This window comes from Blennius ocellaris (genome assembly GCF_963422515.1).
Source record: "Blennius ocellaris genome assembly, chromosome: 4".
NCBI lineage: Eukaryota > Metazoa > Chordata > Actinopteri > Blenniiformes > Blenniidae > Blennius > Blennius ocellaris.
In genome coordinates this window covers 2,576,939-2,593,799 of record NC_137653.1, presented here as the reverse complement: position 1 = coordinate 2,593,799, position 16,861 = coordinate 2,576,939, and the positions used below count along the sequence as shown (strand labels likewise).

Sequence of the window (16,861 nt, the reverse complement as noted above, 5' to 3'; positions counted from 1 at the left end):
CCAACATGCATTATACAATAATGCCCTGCAAATTCGATATCAAAGAAAAATCATAAACGCACAATATTTGCGCAATTTATTAAAAAAAAATCATTTGACAACCTTAATAAAAAGACAGAAACTAAACTAAACTCTTATTTCTTTTAGATTCCCTGGCAAGACACTGAAGGGGAAGAAGTACAAGCCTCTCTTCCAATACTTTGTCCAGGTTTGTCCTCTGTGTTTTTGTTCTGAGCTGTTATATATGTTCGCATATTGTCACAGACAAAAAAAAAAAAAGAAGAAGAAACATCTCACTTTAATTACCTGCCTGGCCACTCTGTTTGTGTCTGACTCCCAGGTTTGCTGTCTGGCTGTACCTCTTTTCCTTGCTCATGCCTCTAATTCTTGCATTTCCTGTTTGACTTCAGTGCGGGGAGAAAGGAGCCTTCCAGGTGGTGATGGATAACTACGTCAAGGAGGAGGAGGGCACAGGAGTCGTCCACCAGGCACCCTACTTTGGCGCTGTAAGTGTGACCTTTCCCCGACCGTCGCTTCTCCGTCCTTCACCGACCGGTGTAAAGTTAATGTTCTACACCATATTAAGCAGGACTCCAGCCGACCCGGTTGAAAGTACACGTTTGGTTTTGAATACCCGGGCTCATAGATTCCTCCACATGCTTTAAAGCTCAATTTGCAATCAACATAGCCACGTGGTCCCATCTTGTTTTGACCGACACCTCATTTGACCAATTGTGCCACTCTTCAGTCTTTCCAGAGCCAATACTGTCAATCCATTAGGATAAAAACACACGCACTCAAACTGAACTGGTCTGTGAGAAACTGTAGCGTTGAGAAGTGGATGGAAGTCATAAGAAGAAATGAAAAACATACGCAAATCTAAATTGGAAAAAGGACTTTATTGTATCCCCGCATTTAATTTCCCAGTTCATCCCATCCCTCCGTGCACAGCAATATGAAGAAATGTTACGTTCTCAAAGAGAATAAAAAAAAAAAAAAAAAAGTAATATTTCTTTGTGTTCTAACTTTAAGAACTACTTTATTAGGTAGATACAAAAAAAAAAAAAAAATAACCCGAGGGTAAAAATTCATAGAAGTGGCACAACATTTGTTCCTGGTGCTGCTCTCTTGTCTCTTTAATGTCGCTCCACCTGCTTCCCATCATCACACTCACTACGCGCACTCACCCTCAGTCAATTACAGCTTAACAGACATTTGGTTTGAAAAAAGGAGCGAGTGAAACCGCACCTTGACCATACTTGTCATCTGGCCGTGAGCTGTTGCCCCCTGTGGGGGCCGATCGCCCAGCCAGTCGGCTGTTTTTGCCTCGTCGTCCCGTCGAAGCTCACTGAGGAATGGAGCCCATCCCAGCTGACGCTGCGTAGAACACAACAGGGACACGTCGCCGGGTTAACTCGTGGCCAACAGAGGGGACAGACAGCCATTCATGGTCACTGTTTTGAGTGTGGTCGTGGAGGATTTAAACTTTACACCCTCAAGAAGAAAAAGAAAATTGAGGAAAAACGGACATTTTTGCCCAGTTTTCATCTCATCGAAGAGCCAATTCTTCATGTATATCTTGATCCGTGCAGTGAACCTGCTGAAACGTTGTTATTGAATTGCTTACATTTAATATTTTCTCTTGTTAAATAGCGTCACATGTCTTAGGAGTCGTCCTGTACGTTAGATTGAAATGCAACAGTGGTTTAGCTGCTGTTTCCACCGACGCTAAACCAGCACCGACCTCAGATACCGGTTCAGACCGGTGGGAGTGCTTCTTCAGTTCACTTCAGTGAAAATATGCATCAAACATCCATCTTCTATACTGCTGGCATATTTCTCATTGTTATTTATGTTTTCTCTACCTGAGCTCCTCTATCATATCATTAGCAGACACACTAAGTAGTTTTACGAGTGGGTTTAAAAAAAACCAAACAATAAACCACCATTGTAAAATGTAAATGACAAAGTTAAATCAAAACTTTAATTATAGTTTGGTTTTTGCATTTTCTCTTATTAAATCTTCACATTTGTGTCTCGTGTCAATAAAAAAAAAAAAGTGACTTTTTTATTGTTCTATTTAAATTAACACGTGTTTTAATGGACTTTTTGAGACATTTGCACTGAGTGGTTGACGTGTTAATGCACTTTGGAGTGTAGTGGCCGTTGCAGTGGTGCTATCAGAGCTACTGGGTCACTGCTAATAAGTGAGACGCCCTTGTGAAGGGCAGATGGATGCCCCTGTGGCTGTGTCCAGCTGCGAATGCACACAGTCTCGCTCTGTCTTGGCTTCCTCTCCAGCCCTCTCTGCTGATTTCACAACACTTCAGTCCCCACAGGGTTCTCAACTGAACTCCTCACATCAGCATCTTTCTGAAATTTACATTTAAATGTTTGTTGTTGTTTCTTTTTTCTTTTTACTTCATGGCGCATCTCACATTTGGCAGTCTCATTGATCGGATCAACACTGAAATCTGAAATCTGATTGTTTGTGCTCCGGAGGTGTACAGCGGGAGGAAAAGGATTGCCAAGTGACATTTTTCAAATTTTATTTTGTCACGACTAGACGTGAAATGACCCCCTGAGTCATCCATCTTGCATCCCGACAGGCTGTTTGAATACAAATTACACATCCAGTTGGACGGTGCTCAGATCTTTCATGCATAGCTGCCACATGCCAGTAGTGCTCGTTTCCACACTGCAAAAAGTATCCTGCTCAACACTGGAATTTAATATGGAGTCATAACATATTTTAAACTGGTTGAAACTCTATCGGAGGGAACAAGTTGCACATATAGTTCCAAATCACTGGAAATGCACAAGTCTGAAATGAAAGTTCCCATGTTATTGGGGAAAAAAAAGTCTTTTAATGGACATTATAAGCACATTGCTTTGTGATATGGATATGTTGAAGAAAATAAGGCAGATCTCGTTGTCATGATCAAAAGGGATTGTGGCTCAGGCAGACTATAAACACTTTTATTCTCTCCGCAGGATGATTACCGGGTGTGCACTGAATACAACATCATCCAGAGGGACCAGGCTCCTATCTGCCCTGTGGACGCCTCGGGCTGCTTCACTTCAGAGGTCACTGACTTTGCGGGACAGTACGTCAAAGTGAGTGACACATAATGTATTTACATGTAGATTGGGTTAGCAGACATGTCAGGCCCCCTACCCCCCCCGTTTAGAGCCAATGCTATGATCCACGGGATAAATGCATCGGAAATATTGATGGCTGGTTTAATTTGGAATTCCATTTTATGACTTCTGGGGTATTCGTTCCATGACTGCTCTACATTTCCCCCGTTCGTGTCGAGGGATTGATCTTTCCACATGTATCTTTCTGTTGCACGAGAAAGACCTTCACTCTTTGTTAGGCGGGGTAATTTATTTCTGTAAGTTTGGTTAAAATATGAATGCGTTAACAGTTAAATGTGGTGATCTTGGAAGAAAATCTGCTGCCAAAGCAGTTTGTAATTGTTTACCATTGCACTGGAGACCCTCCTCTCATCCGTCACACCCAATTTCATCAGCAGCCTAAGTGGATGGTGGGTTAAACATAGCAGCCATACATGGTTTGATCACTATTTCACGCTATAACGTGAAGGCCGGGGAGTGTACGCGACCCCTCCGGCCGCTGACAGTACAGCGTTAGCTAATAAAGAGCATGCAGCCACAGTTCTCTGAAGCTCGGTCATAATCCACTTTTGAATTGTGTTTAAGCCTGGTGCGAGTTTCAAGGCTGTCTGAGACATTCTTTATCGCCGTATAAAACCACGGAGTCGATCAGACGAAGCGTCAGTTGCAGAGTGGCCCACACAAGGAGCCGACTGAGCAGCCGTCTTATCCCCCGAACTGGAAAAAAAAAAAAACAAACCCGGCATTTCACACAACATGAGGGCTTCGTCTTACAACCAGAAGAGCCTGCAAGTCAGCGGCCGGGTGAGAGTTCAGAGTCCGTCTCCTTCCCGCTGCCGGGGCTCCTCGTACGACAGCCGCGGACGCGCCGGCGTTCGCGGCGCCGCCATCGAGCTGGGCACGGAGATACACCAGCACCATGCCAACGAGAAGGAGGAGATGCAGGAGCTCAATGTCAAGTTCGCCGGATACATCGAGAAGGTCCAGACGCTTGAGCAGAGGAACGCCGCTCTCCAGGCGCAGCTGGCCGAGCTGCAGGGCCGCTACAAGGGCGGCCCCACCGGCATCGGGGAAGAATACGAGCTGAGGTTTAAAGAGATCCGCGACCTGATCGAGACCCTGACGAGCGAGAAGGGAGCGGCCGACATCGAGCGCGGCTACATCGAGGAGGAGGTGGAGGTGTGGAGACTAAAGCTGGAGGAGGAGATGGCGCTGAAGGAGGAGGCGGAGATGATCCTGCGGGAGTTTCGTCAGGACGTGGACAACGCCACGCTGCAGAAGGCCGACCTGGAGAAGCGCATCGAGCAGCTGGTGGCCGAGATCGAGTTTCTGAAGAAGCTGCACGACGAGGAGGTGGCCGACCTCATGAAGCAAATTGAGGATTCGAAGATCAGCGCCGAGCTGGACGGAGACCGCCCCGACCTGGCGGCGTACCTGCGCAGCATGCGGGCGGAGATCGAGTCCGTGGCGGCGCGCAACGTCCAGGAGGCCGAGAAGTGGTACAAGACCAAGTTCGACACCCTGAAAGAGCACGCCGGCAAAAACGAGGAAGCCATGAAGGGCATGAAGGAGGAGATCACGACCTTCCACACCCAGGTGTCGGAGCTGCAGAACCAGATCGACGGCATGAGGGCTCGCAACGCCGCCCTGGAGCAGCAGCTGGACGACATGGAGATGTCCCACATGGAGAAGGTGGAGAACCTTGAGGGCATCATCGCTCAGCTGGAGTCCCAGCTCTGTGACACCAAACTGGAGATGACCAAGTATCTGAAGGACTACCAGGAACTGCTGCACATTAAGCTGAAGCTGGATGCGGAGATTGCGACCTATAGGAAGCTTCTGGAGGGGGAGGAAAGCCGGCTCGGGATTGCCAAAGATGCCTAAAATTTCTAGAAGAAACGGCCGCAAGCAAGACCTGCAGAGTCACGATGACTGGAGAGGATCGGCTCAATCTGGCTAAAAAAATTTTTTCCTTGTTCCTTATTCCCTACCTGCTGGTATTGTTTCATTACTCTTACTGCCTTTGTCAGTCTGACTTTGTTTCAGTACAGTGAGAAGTAAACATTTGCCAGCACATTTTTAAGTTTATTTTTAGAAAACAAGAACAAATTGGCATAATTAAGATTAAACTGTACCTGTTCTAGCGAGGTGCTACAATATTAATATAAGCAATTTTGTCTTAATTTCCATTCAGATTTTGCGTGACAATTAAGGAATTGAGATTAACAATGGGATGGTTTGAGGTCAGCTTCCTCTATGGTTCTGGATACTCTTTGCTGCAGACAATTTTCTCTCGCTATCAAAGATTTATTAAGGTTTCATGCCCAGATCTCCTCACCCCAATCATTCATCTTGCCACATCTGACCCCATTATCCTTTTTTGCGTGTGGTCGCTTGCCAACCCTCTCCAGTCATCCCTCCTGCATATTCTGACATTACTCGCTAAAACAACCTTCTCTCTTTCCTTTTCATTACCTTTCCTTGCCGCCACCGCCCCCCCCTCCCCCCCCTCCCACCCCTGTTGTTTTGGCAGGCCTCGTTTCTCCTTGTTCCTTCCCTTTTCCCTTTACGCTCGCTCCTGCAGCGCACCTGCTAAATTTACCCTCCCCGTATTCCTTGCCAAGTCGCTCTCACCATCATACCCCTGTCACTTCCCTCCGCTATGGTTTCTCACTTTTTCGGCATCGCTCCCCCCCCTCCACCCCGCTGCTTTAACAACGAACGAGTCGACGCAAACGAAGCAGAACGCGTGGCCTTAGTGCGACCACTGGTCGTTGCAGTTCTAACCCAGTTTATTCAAGACGTCTCGACAAGATCCGACTGTGGACCATTTTACACTAATGTTGCCCAACTGTTTAATAAAGATTCAAGTGAGTGCAAACAAAATATTGAAGTGGTTCTTTTTCTTTTCATCAGAAAACGGCGGTATTTTTAGCGTTTTAATTCCTTGTCTACATTTTTAAATACGGACTTTGCCAATTAAGGAATAAAATTGCTTGCATGCAGGCTGAGGTTGCTAGCTCAGCCCGGGTAACGTCGGGTGATTAAACGCAGAGAGTAATACGACTGTTTTGGAACTCTAACTTCGCTGATTAATTAAGCCTCGCTGCGAAGAGAGAGAGAGAGAGAGCGCACACAAGTGTGAATAATTTTTTGCAGCATATCAAGTGACCCTCATTTACACTGGATTGGCCAGGTGGTGCCGCGGTCTCATTCTCTCAGTGGGTTGCAGGCTGATTTCCCAATGAGTCTTCATATCACAGGTGTACCTCCGTGTTTTAATGAGCCTCGGTCAGAGTAAAAACAAAATGTACTCCTGCATGAAAAAGTGAAGGGGAAAAAAAGAATCCCATCTCCACAAAGAGGTCACGACCAACAGCCTGCCACGTTCCTCGCAGCGCACTCATATTTATGAGCTTCCTGTGAATTGCACACTGGGATCGGTTGGAGGCAGATGAAAGAGTGTGTGATAAGGCACTGGGCTGATTGCGTATTAGATTGTTTGCAATAAACAATGAGCTGCATGACAAAACACACAATTTTCTGTTTGGTGATATTTATCTCAGCTGTGTGAGCCCACTTTGACCTTGGCTGCAAATCCGCCACGATTTCCCCTTTGTGGAAGCAGAGGAAACGGAATGTTGGGTCAATTTAAAATGATTGGAAGTTCTCAACTTATTCAGATTATGTACATGTATTTGATTAAATGTGATTATTGCCATGATGTACACTTGAGGCATAAACAACCTAGTTCTAATAGTAGTAATAATTAGCAGAGTGACTACACATAATCAAGAGAGTTATAGATCTAACGCAAACCACAGTCTTGTATTGTAATTAAAAAAGTTCAACTTGATGTGCCTTAATGATATCCCTGTAGACTGCTGCAACTGAACACATCATTGTGTTCATCTTTAATATCCATAGGATATTTCACATTAAGGTGTTAAATACTACTGACATTTTCTGGAAGAAGGTTTTTTTTTTCTCAAAAAATATGTTTAACAATATATTAGAAGGGAGAAAAAACAGGTTTGAAAAAGTAATTCAAAGTGAAAGTCCTAAAATTTTTTTGAAAAAATCTGTGTGAAGTGTGAAACTGACTAAAATGACTATTTTAAAATATGTAGTTGAAATAATCCCTAAATTAAATGCAATTTGTTGTCCAGCATGTTTAGCAAACAATGTTTTCACATCCTACGCTAAGTGTGTAAATTAAGAGGTTAAATTTGGTACAAATAGCTCAAAAATAATTTTCTCATTAAAACATGTTGGTAAAAGAGCAATCAGAGATTTCTGACGTCTGCCAAAATGTTTCCGGATCACCAATCTGGTGAAAACTTCGTCCAAAGGTAGGTAAAAGGTAAATCTACAGCCCACATGCCCAAACTGGAATGACTTTCCCAAAAGTGTAAAAGTATCACGAAATGAAAGTGACTGCTATACATAAATAGTCCACTAAGGATTGGACTTTCTCACTGAGGTGCTGTTTGTGTGGCGATTTTTAAGTGAAAATGCATCGTTTTTGTTTCAGAAAAGTTTTGCGTTTACACTGCAACATTTTTAAAACGATGACCGTTTACACAAAAACAGCAGAAACTTTTAAAACGATGTTGTTTTGATGTTGTCTTTGTAGAAAGCGACCAGCTTTTACTCGCATAAATCTGAATAAAAACATCACAGCTGCTGGTGTCTCAGCTTACAGCGTTTCAAGTTTTTCATCACAGATTGTGTAAAATTGCAAAGAATGTGAAACTTAATAGATTATCTTTGAAAACCTCGGCTTGTGAAGCTGTTATGATTGCAGTTTATTTTGATCTTGTTTTACTGGTCAATCTCGTTTAAAACCACTTGGGGATGTATTTGGCCCCTGGGCTAAAATAATCTTGGCTTATCAAAAGGGTAAAGAAAATAAATAAATAAAAGCGGTTTGCTTCTGGCTCCCATGTCTGAAACCTGCTGAAATCAATTGACCAGTTCTGAATGTTAAATTCAAATTTTTTTAAAAATCAATCCACGGTTGGGATCGAACCTTCCTGTGGGACAGTTTTCGCCGCCACACCTTATTTTTTTTGTACACCTGAAAACTATCATTCAAATAAGTGTTGTGGGGTTTTCAATACATTTGTCTGGACTTTCTTTGCATCTTCAATATAGTCTAATAAATTTGAGCGCATCATCCTGTGGTTTTAATTCATAATTTGACCTGTTTGCACACAAATATACATCACTGCCTCTTTCCGTCATTTCTTGCCGCAGCAGCACAATTTCTCATAAAGGATCAATTCTTTGCCGTGACAGGATGCTGACAAGAACATCATCAAGTGGCTGAAGGAGAAGGGTCGCCTCGTCAATGCCAGCACCTTCAAACATAACTACCCCTTCTGCTGGAGGTGAGACACGTTCACGCTTCACGCCGCCATGTTGGATCCCGGAGTTTTTTTTTAGGTCCCTGCAAGGAATCCCACATCTCATTGTAGCCGTCAGCCTCATGTGAACACACACAAACTTAATTTTTCAGCAGACTGAATCCCTCTCTCTGACTTGGATCGTCTGCAGCCTGACCTGAGCAGGATTAATTAACCTCTGTAAATATGCAGAGATGTGCTCTCTCAGCCACTAGCGGATGAAGGCCGGCACAGGTGGAATATCTGCATTATTAACCGTTTAAAACCTACAATGATGAAGCATTTTTAAAAGATAGGAAATTATGTGGTATGATAGATTTTATTTGTAGAGATGATAAGTTGTCTACTCTGCTTAAACACAGCCTTTTCCAGTCTCTATTTATTGACTCTTTTTACAGGCGTCGCTAATAAAAAAAACATATAAATAACATCACAGCTTGTGTTTTATACGCCAGCACTTGGTTTTGATGTTTCAAGAAATGAATCATTCAGCAAGTTTGTCCCCCAAACATTTTTATCTCTTTTTTTTTTTGCATCTTTATAAAATGTCACGATAGCATAAATTTCGCCTTTTCCTCTTCGGGCTCTCTTTTTCGATGAGTGATCGTGTTTACACTCACTATCGTGCAGAAAAGGGGAAACTTTGGTCAATGTGAAATCCACAAAAGTGTCGTCTCGACTCCCAGGGAGCAAAATTGTAACTTGGTACTTTCAACAGATACAATTATGGATTCACACGTCGTTTTTTATTATTATTTATTTTATTTTTTTTACGTTTTAGTTTCAAGAAAGTTTCCTGTTTGCCCAGCAACATTTAGAAAACAACGTCCGTTCACACGGCAACTGCAGAAACGCTAAAAACTGTAGTTTTCGTGTTGGGCCACAAGTAGGTACTGTTGTGTGTTTTTTTTGTAATGAAACCGCACACACATTTTTGCAGAGGACGATACACCATAAACATTAACAATGGTGAAAACATTGACGTTCGTATGGACAGACGACCAAGTTGGAGTGTTTTTACAGTAACTCTGCATGTGCAGAAGAACAATTTCTTTATTTCATTAAAAAAAAAAAAACACACACAAGTATTTCACTCCGTTACTATGGAAACAGAGGTTGAGAGTCTACAATTATGTGTTTTTATTGGCTCCGAGCACCGCTGTCGTGAAAAGGAACACCCAAAACGCAATGAAAGTTTTGCATTTTCACTTGAAAACGTTGTTGCATAAACAAGGCCTCAGTGTTTCTAAAATGAGTCTGTTGAATGAGAATGCATTTTTTTTTTTTTTTAGCTTTGAAACACATACAGGCCAAATTAAGAGAATCTGCATCACGGCACTGGGACCATTCGGGGTTTTAGGAGACCCGGTGGAGAAAGAATTGAGCAGGTTCAAAACCCAGGGAGATTGGTTAGAACCACAATGACTCCGTTATTCCTTTTTATTCCTTTCATCTGTTCATCTATCTGGGCTTCCTTTGCTTTTAGTTGGTTTAAGAAATCTGTGAGCAAAGAGCATTTTGTTTAATTTCACTTCTTACTGAATATAGATTTTCTCAAAAATACATCGTTGTTTAGCTTTAGTTTAGTAAACACAGGCTTGCAGGCCACAAACAAATACAGGCGTGGTTCAAAAGTCGGCCTCAGGCCACCACTTCGCTCTGTTGTCAGGCCGCCAAGCACAGGTCATTCAACACTGTCAGAAAATGGAAATTCTTACATCTTACAATGTTTCTGGTATTTTTGTAGGAATATCGCAAGGAAAAAAAAAAAAAGCTACTAGCATAGTAAATAGATCTAATATGCTGTTTCTCTGTTTTCATTCAAATTACTGAATTGCATCCTTCACAATGATATAAATTGTGCTTATATTTTCAGGTCTGACACTCCTTTGATCTACAAAGCCGTCCCCAGCTGGTTCGTCCGAGTGGAGCACATGGTGCAGAAATTACTGGAAAACAACGGGAAATGCTATTGGTGAGGTGCCTCCGGAAAGCTGGGACAACCGGCTCGTGTCGACGACGAGCACAGTTCCCCCTTTAAGGGGGTCTTAAATACAGGAAGCCGGGGAACGTACAGCAGATGCTGTCCCAAAACAATTACAGCCTTTAACTCTGCACCACTACATCAAGTGGTTGGCCTCTCTCTGTAGGTCAGCTCTCACCTGCCGTAGTCATTTTAAAAGGATTTTAACTGCAACTTGGCCACGGTGACTTACTCCGAGTTAAAATCCCCATCGGGGCATTTTGTTATAATGCACATGGGCGCAGTGTTTTATTGAAAATATTAGCATGATGCTAATTGTAAAGGCATAACATGGAAGTGGGGGAAAAAAAAAAAAAAAGAGTAAGCGTCAGCATGATGGCTTTGCTAAGTGGTATTACCCCTGGTGCTCCCACTGCTCTTTTCTGAGCCACAGTAGCTGCCTCCGGTAATGGGACTGTCAAACGGAGATGAATGACTCGCCGCGAGGAAGGTGAAGACACACAGACACGCTCGTACAGTGAGACCCAACACAACGCATACACTACTTCAAAGGCTACAGTCCTCATCCAAGACCCAGTGTTACAGCGGTGTGTACACTCTGGCAGGCTTGTTAGGTATAGCACGGTCAAATTCATGACGTTTATTCAAATGGTTATTTATGACCAGCTATAATTAGTAGTGGAATCAGAAAAAAGAAAAGAAAAAATCGCATTTATTTCTATTTATTGGTTTATTTAAATGCAATCTGAATGTAACTTAAGAGCAATCACACAGCTCTGAAAAGTCAGATATTATGTTTAGATAGTTTACAGCTCATTAAAATTGTATTTGCAATATTGACAAAGGGTGTACAAGTATTTTCAGTAATGAATGATCTTTTTGTTTTTCTTTATTTTGACAAGCGATACTAATTTATCTGGCACATCCTTGCTTTTCTGAAAAATATATTAAGAATTAAAAAAATAAATAAGATAAAGATGACCCTTTTTAAATAGATATAATGCGACAAAGATGCACGTATGGACACGTATAAAAGGCAACACCTCATCTTGGTTGAATTTCCTGGATACATCCAGTCTCATAGGTTGTCTCCGCTGTCCACAGCCTTTTTCTCGCACAGATTCCCCGCCTCATTTTTCCCACTCTATAGCCATCAGCGATCTCATGCTCCAGTTTAACCTGCTCCTCCAATCGCGCGTCATGCTCACTGTCATCCAAAGCATTTGAGGATTTTCCAACCCTGGTCCTGCAGATTGCCTGTCCTCCACGGTTTCCATCTCCGTCTGCTGAAAATCTGCAAAAATCTGCAATGAGCAGCTCCTTACTGGTCTTTCTTGATGAGGACGTAATAATTAGATTAATGTGACGAAGCAGAGAGACGTCTATAATACGTTTCTGAAGGAAAACGGAAAACTTTAGCTGTGTTTTGGGTGTCCGGCTCCACGCCCCCAAATTTATTATTATTATTATTTTTTTTAATTGTTCCCAAGGTGGAACTTTAAAAAAAAAAAAAAAAAAGCTCTGTCTCAGTGGAAATGCAACTTTTTGAAAATGTTTGGCTCCGTCTCGGAGGAAACTTCTGCATCATGGCTGTAGTAAATAATAAAAATAATTGAATTTGTATGGCACTTTTTTTTATAAACTTGTTCACAGAGTGCTTTTAAATTAAAAACTACAATAAAATGACAACAGCAAAATACAGGGAACAGAAGGAAAAGCAAAAACGGCAAAGAATTTCACTTTTAAAAAATCCAAGCGATTAAAAGCGAGTTTTAAGACCAGACTTAAAACAAGGTGACGTGTTCGCCTGCCAATAGTGTTTCTACACACGCTCAGTAACTTTTCTGAAATGAAAACGGGCATTCTCTTGTATAGTTATACCCTTTTTGTAGGAAACAAATATACCTTCTTAGTTTCGGACTAATGTGTTGTAGTTGTTTGTTCTGTACGTCGAAAAAAAAGTTGGATTATTTTGTGCTTCCATGCTTGAGTTGTAGTACCTGGGAAATTGACGGTGAAATGCTTTCACAGTTCAGTGTTTCTATACGACGGTCCCGTCAGTTGACGGGTGACTTGTAGGACGTATTCTCCAAGTGACGTGTTCACTTTATCTCCCCGGACTTGAGCGATGCTGTCGCAGACTCGGGCCGAGTGTCCGCCGAGGGAGTTGGGGTCTGATTTCTCCAGATGCCCGTCTGTCAGAATAAATTAGCCGCTGATTTAATGAGCGCTCAAAGGGCAGCTGGTGACTTCTGAGGCTCTGGCTGCAGGAAGCTCGGCCACACTCATCACATTTTTTCCCATGCAATATTTCCGAGTGGGATCGAATAATGAATAATGAATCGCATTAGTGGTAAACTCCTTCGCAAATGTAAGATTTTTGAGATGTATGTCTTTGCAGTTTCAAACGTAGCCGTCGCGGATAGAGCTCTGTTCGCGACCACTTGAAGTTCTCAGTATTTCCGGACTTTGAAATAGAAGCAAGATAAAATTAGACTTTTCATTTCTAGCCAGTGAGTATATGTCATCTTGGATTACCGCCATGGCCCAAAAGATTTTATCAACTGTAGCTGGCTCGCGCTGGCTCCAGTCCTTCATCTGTCCTTTTAATAATTGATCCTGAGATACCTATAGAAGTGCACTGGAGTCTTAATATACAGGACACGCTCCTGGTAAATGTTACACATGTGAGGCTGATATTTATTCCTATAATTGACTACTTTGGCTGCAAAGAGTTCATATTGAGGAGGATAAAGATGGAGATTAGATGTTTGCACGTTTGAGCTGATTTCTAAAAGGGTCAACTTTTATGTTTTGCAAACATTTGCTTACATATTTTTGACCGAGACTCACTTTTGTGCTTAAATAAGCTTTCAATTTCAAGGATGGATTTTGTTTCCAGCTTTGAAAATAGAAACAGGAAGTGGCGGTGTTTTGATTATTGATGGGATTATTGTAAATGTCTACCCGCACATGCCCGACACCACACCACTGGATACAAGGACTTAAAAATATGATGTCAATTGTGCTTTTATGTTTGGTGTTTTCCACTAACCAGTGCTCTTTGTCTCGCCTCTCACTTCCATCAGCTGTGACTGCGCTTTGGTTATTGTTCAGTTCTTCCCCACATCAGCGAAACAATTCGAATTTAAATGAAATCTATTTAATTTGTCTGACCTGTCAAGTTGCAGACGGGACCGTCTGCCAGGGTGAATTGTCTTGATACACTTTCTCCTTGAACATGGTCTGCTTTTTAGCATCACACAATTTTCACCTAGTTTTTCTGCCTTCAGTACAACTGCCCCCCCCCCCATCCTGTCCACCCGGTTCCCTTTTAAAGATGGTCCTTTTGTCTTGTGCTGGAATGCGTCCCCACGGACTTCGACCTACAACAGGAGCCGGCACATGTTCAATGTTCTGTGTGTCCCGCGCACACTGAAGCACTCTTTAAATTCTCCATTTAGCATGAACCGAGAGAAGGAGGTTACGTGGGAGGAGAGCTGGCGAAGAGCTGCAAGGAGAAGGAAAAAAAAAATCATTAAATTGATATATTAGGGGCCTAAATAGAAATGCCTCCTACAAATGGGAATTGATGAAGTCTTTGCTTAGCGCGTGGATCTTGACGACGATTTATGCCCCCCTTCGTTTCACGGTTCTCCTGAGCAGCATAACTCGGCACAGCAGGACAGAGGGATGAGGGAGGGGGGGGGGGATGAGAGGAAGAGGAGGAGATTGTGAGATAAAGGATTAAAGCCCTAAATACCAGGCAAGAGAGAGGAGCTATAAAGAGAAGAAGAAAAGATGCCTTGGAGAGAATCTTAACCTTTGCTGGTGACGTCCATGTTGAGAGCATTTCAAGTTTCTTTTTATGGCTACAACTGGGAAAATAGTTGAAACGAAGCCAAGTCAATTATGACCAAACACTTTGATGAGAAGGACATTTAAGTTGCTTTTAAAGAACTCTTCCAAGATGTTCACAAAATTAGCTGTAAATTCACTCTGTTCGGATGCAGTACATCTTTATCGCTGTCGTCCGTAATGTTGAAATAAAATGATTAATTTTTGGACTTTTTGATATGCGACGACATTATGGGACATTAAACATCCGTGAACTGGATTGTTTTGACCGCCTGCAGAGGAAAGCCTTTCAGGAAACAACTTGTCAAGCTGAAGCTGCCAGGGAGATCATGAAAGTCATCCATCAGTCACTCCTTTTTCTCCACCTCTTCATGCTGCTGAGAGTCCCATCCGAGACTGTCTGCCTCTCTGATGGAGGGCTAATCTGTCCCGGCTGTTTCCTGCTCACTCCGATAAAGTGAAGCGGATGGATAGAAAATTATTGGTTTTTACATTTTTTAATTTCACTTTTGCTCTAATTTGTTGAAAAAGTACGGGCTCAAACTAATATAATAGCCACGATGGGGTGTATAGCACAGCATTATGTATTAACAGTGCAATAAGTAATACATTTTCAACTCAATATGTAATAATCTGCTGCATTTTCTAATAAATATTGTTACATTTTGTAATAACTTGTTACATATTGCAACAGTTATTACAAAATGTGGGTATTAATTTGGTGCATCAAGTAAGAAATCATCGAAACTGAGGCCTTAATGAGAAAAGGCATCATAACGTCATTATTACATTAAGCTTTCCAGCTTAATTAGGCCTAAATCCAATGCAACTCTTCATTATAATGGAGAATATATTCACAAGTTATAAACAAAAGCTAAACTAATTAGTTTTTAGAAAGACATGCAATCTGCATTCTTTTATGTAAATATGTATGATAAAACGCATAAAAACAATCACTTATTACATTATTACATATTGCTATTATTACATAATGCGGCTCTATACACCCACATTCTGTAATAAGTGTTGCAAAATGTAACAAGTTGTTACAGAATGCGGCAAAGTTTAGTACAAAATGTGTTCAATAAATTGATTGCGTTCTGTGGCGCTGCGGGGCGTGATGCAGGAAACTGTTTTATAGGATTCAGGATTATAAAATCCTCTGTATCGCAAAGCCTCCTGGACTCGGAAGGTGTAAGAGGTTTCATCTCATCAGTTTTGCTTATTCATTCATAATGAACTGACGCAAATACAAAGTTGTGTGGATTACCGGTACTATGAATCGGCAATGACGAACTTCAAAAGTTAGGTGGTTTTTTTTTTTTTGTTATTGACTTTGACCAGTAGTAAATATTAGCCGCTTGGATTAAGTGCTAATGTGACCTCGGATCCCCGCAGGGCAGGGCAGGGCAGGGCTGTGTGCAGAGGGCTTGAGCTTTACTCTGAAAGTTTTGTTTGCTGGGTAGGACGTCTGCTCGAGGGCCTGTTGCTCTAACTCCTTCTCACTGACTGCACCGATGCTCGTGTTGTTTCCTTTCGCATGAATTTTAGATTGTTTTATTTGAACCATTATCTTGAAACCTGTGATTAAAAAAACACAAAAAACAAAACACATCTTGTTATAAAGACTGGGACATTGTGTGAAAGTGATAAATGATTCTAATTCCAACCAATGGAGCAGAAAGTAGGTCGGAGCCGCTTCATCCTTATCGGGGTATTTTTTTTCCATTTTTATGTCAATATAAGTGAAAAATACATCATCTCAGTCACATTTTCTGGGTTGTGCCTTAAATATAAATCACATTATCTGTGTCTGCAGGGTTCCAGAGTTTGTACGCGAGAAGCGTTTTGGGAACTGGCTGAGAGACGCTCGCGACTGGGCCATTTCAAGGAACCGTTACTGGGGGACGCCGATCCCTCTCTGGGTCAGCGACGACTTCGAGGAGGTGAGAAGAACACACGAATATGCACTTTGTTGCTACTAATGCGTCTTTGTACTTCTTTGACGGTCTCATGACCTGAGACCGTTAGTTTCTTCCGATTGCTCCATTCTGAGTTCACTCCGGGCCAAGAAGACGTTCCTGAAAAGTTTAAACTGTCTGGAGCTTACTTTTTCATTTAACATGAAACACTTTTTGTTGTTGTTGGGCTGTTTTGTGTGTTTCCAAAAAGAAAATTGCTCTGCTGCTGCAGCACAGAAATCCAACTTCTCATAAATCCACCATGTAAAAAAAAAAAGTCTCGCTGACCTCTTTTTGACACTCGCATAATTTGGCATATCTGGCCTTGCTGTGAGTGTGGAGGCTCGTGTAGGAGAGTCTTCTTGAGGTGGCCATGGTGTCAAACCAGAAAGGAGTAGCGTGACTCGGCGCTGCAGCCAGAGCCGGCTCCCCTCGGGCGCCATTATAGAGTGCATCCATAAACTCCACACATGAATGATTCATTAAAGTTAACCACAAATAAACACGAA

At 42.2% G+C, this 16,861-nt stretch overlaps 2 protein-coding genes across 2 annotated transcripts in view; both read left to right on the top strand.

Annotated features, from left to right (window-relative positions):
- iars1 (isoleucyl-tRNA synthetase 1) overlaps positions 1 to 16,861 on the top strand; it is a gene marked incomplete at its 3' end in the record, with an annotated part of 56,879 nt that overhangs the window by 13,457 nt on the left and 26,561 nt on the right. Inside the window, exons 9-14 of the mRNA XM_080495337.1 lie at positions 148 to 208; positions 411 to 506; positions 2,995 to 3,117; positions 8,443 to 8,534; positions 10,426 to 10,524; positions 16,211 to 16,337. Coding sequence (XP_080351463.1) covers positions 148 to 208; positions 411 to 506; positions 2,995 to 3,117; positions 8,443 to 8,534; positions 10,426 to 10,524; positions 16,211 to 16,337 — 598 coding nt within the window. The remainder of the gene's footprint in view (positions 1 to 147; positions 209 to 410; positions 507 to 2,994; positions 3,118 to 8,442; positions 8,535 to 10,425; positions 10,525 to 16,210; positions 16,338 to 16,861) is intronic.
- On the top strand, positions 3,898 to 5,025 carry LOC308128896 (vimentin; the record flags this gene model as incomplete). Its single annotated transcript, XM_080494606.1, has 1 exon — positions 3,898 to 5,025. The coding sequence occupies one exon, from the start codon at positions 3,898 to 3,900 to the stop codon at positions 5,023 to 5,025; it is 1,128 nt and encodes a 375-aa protein (XP_080350732.1).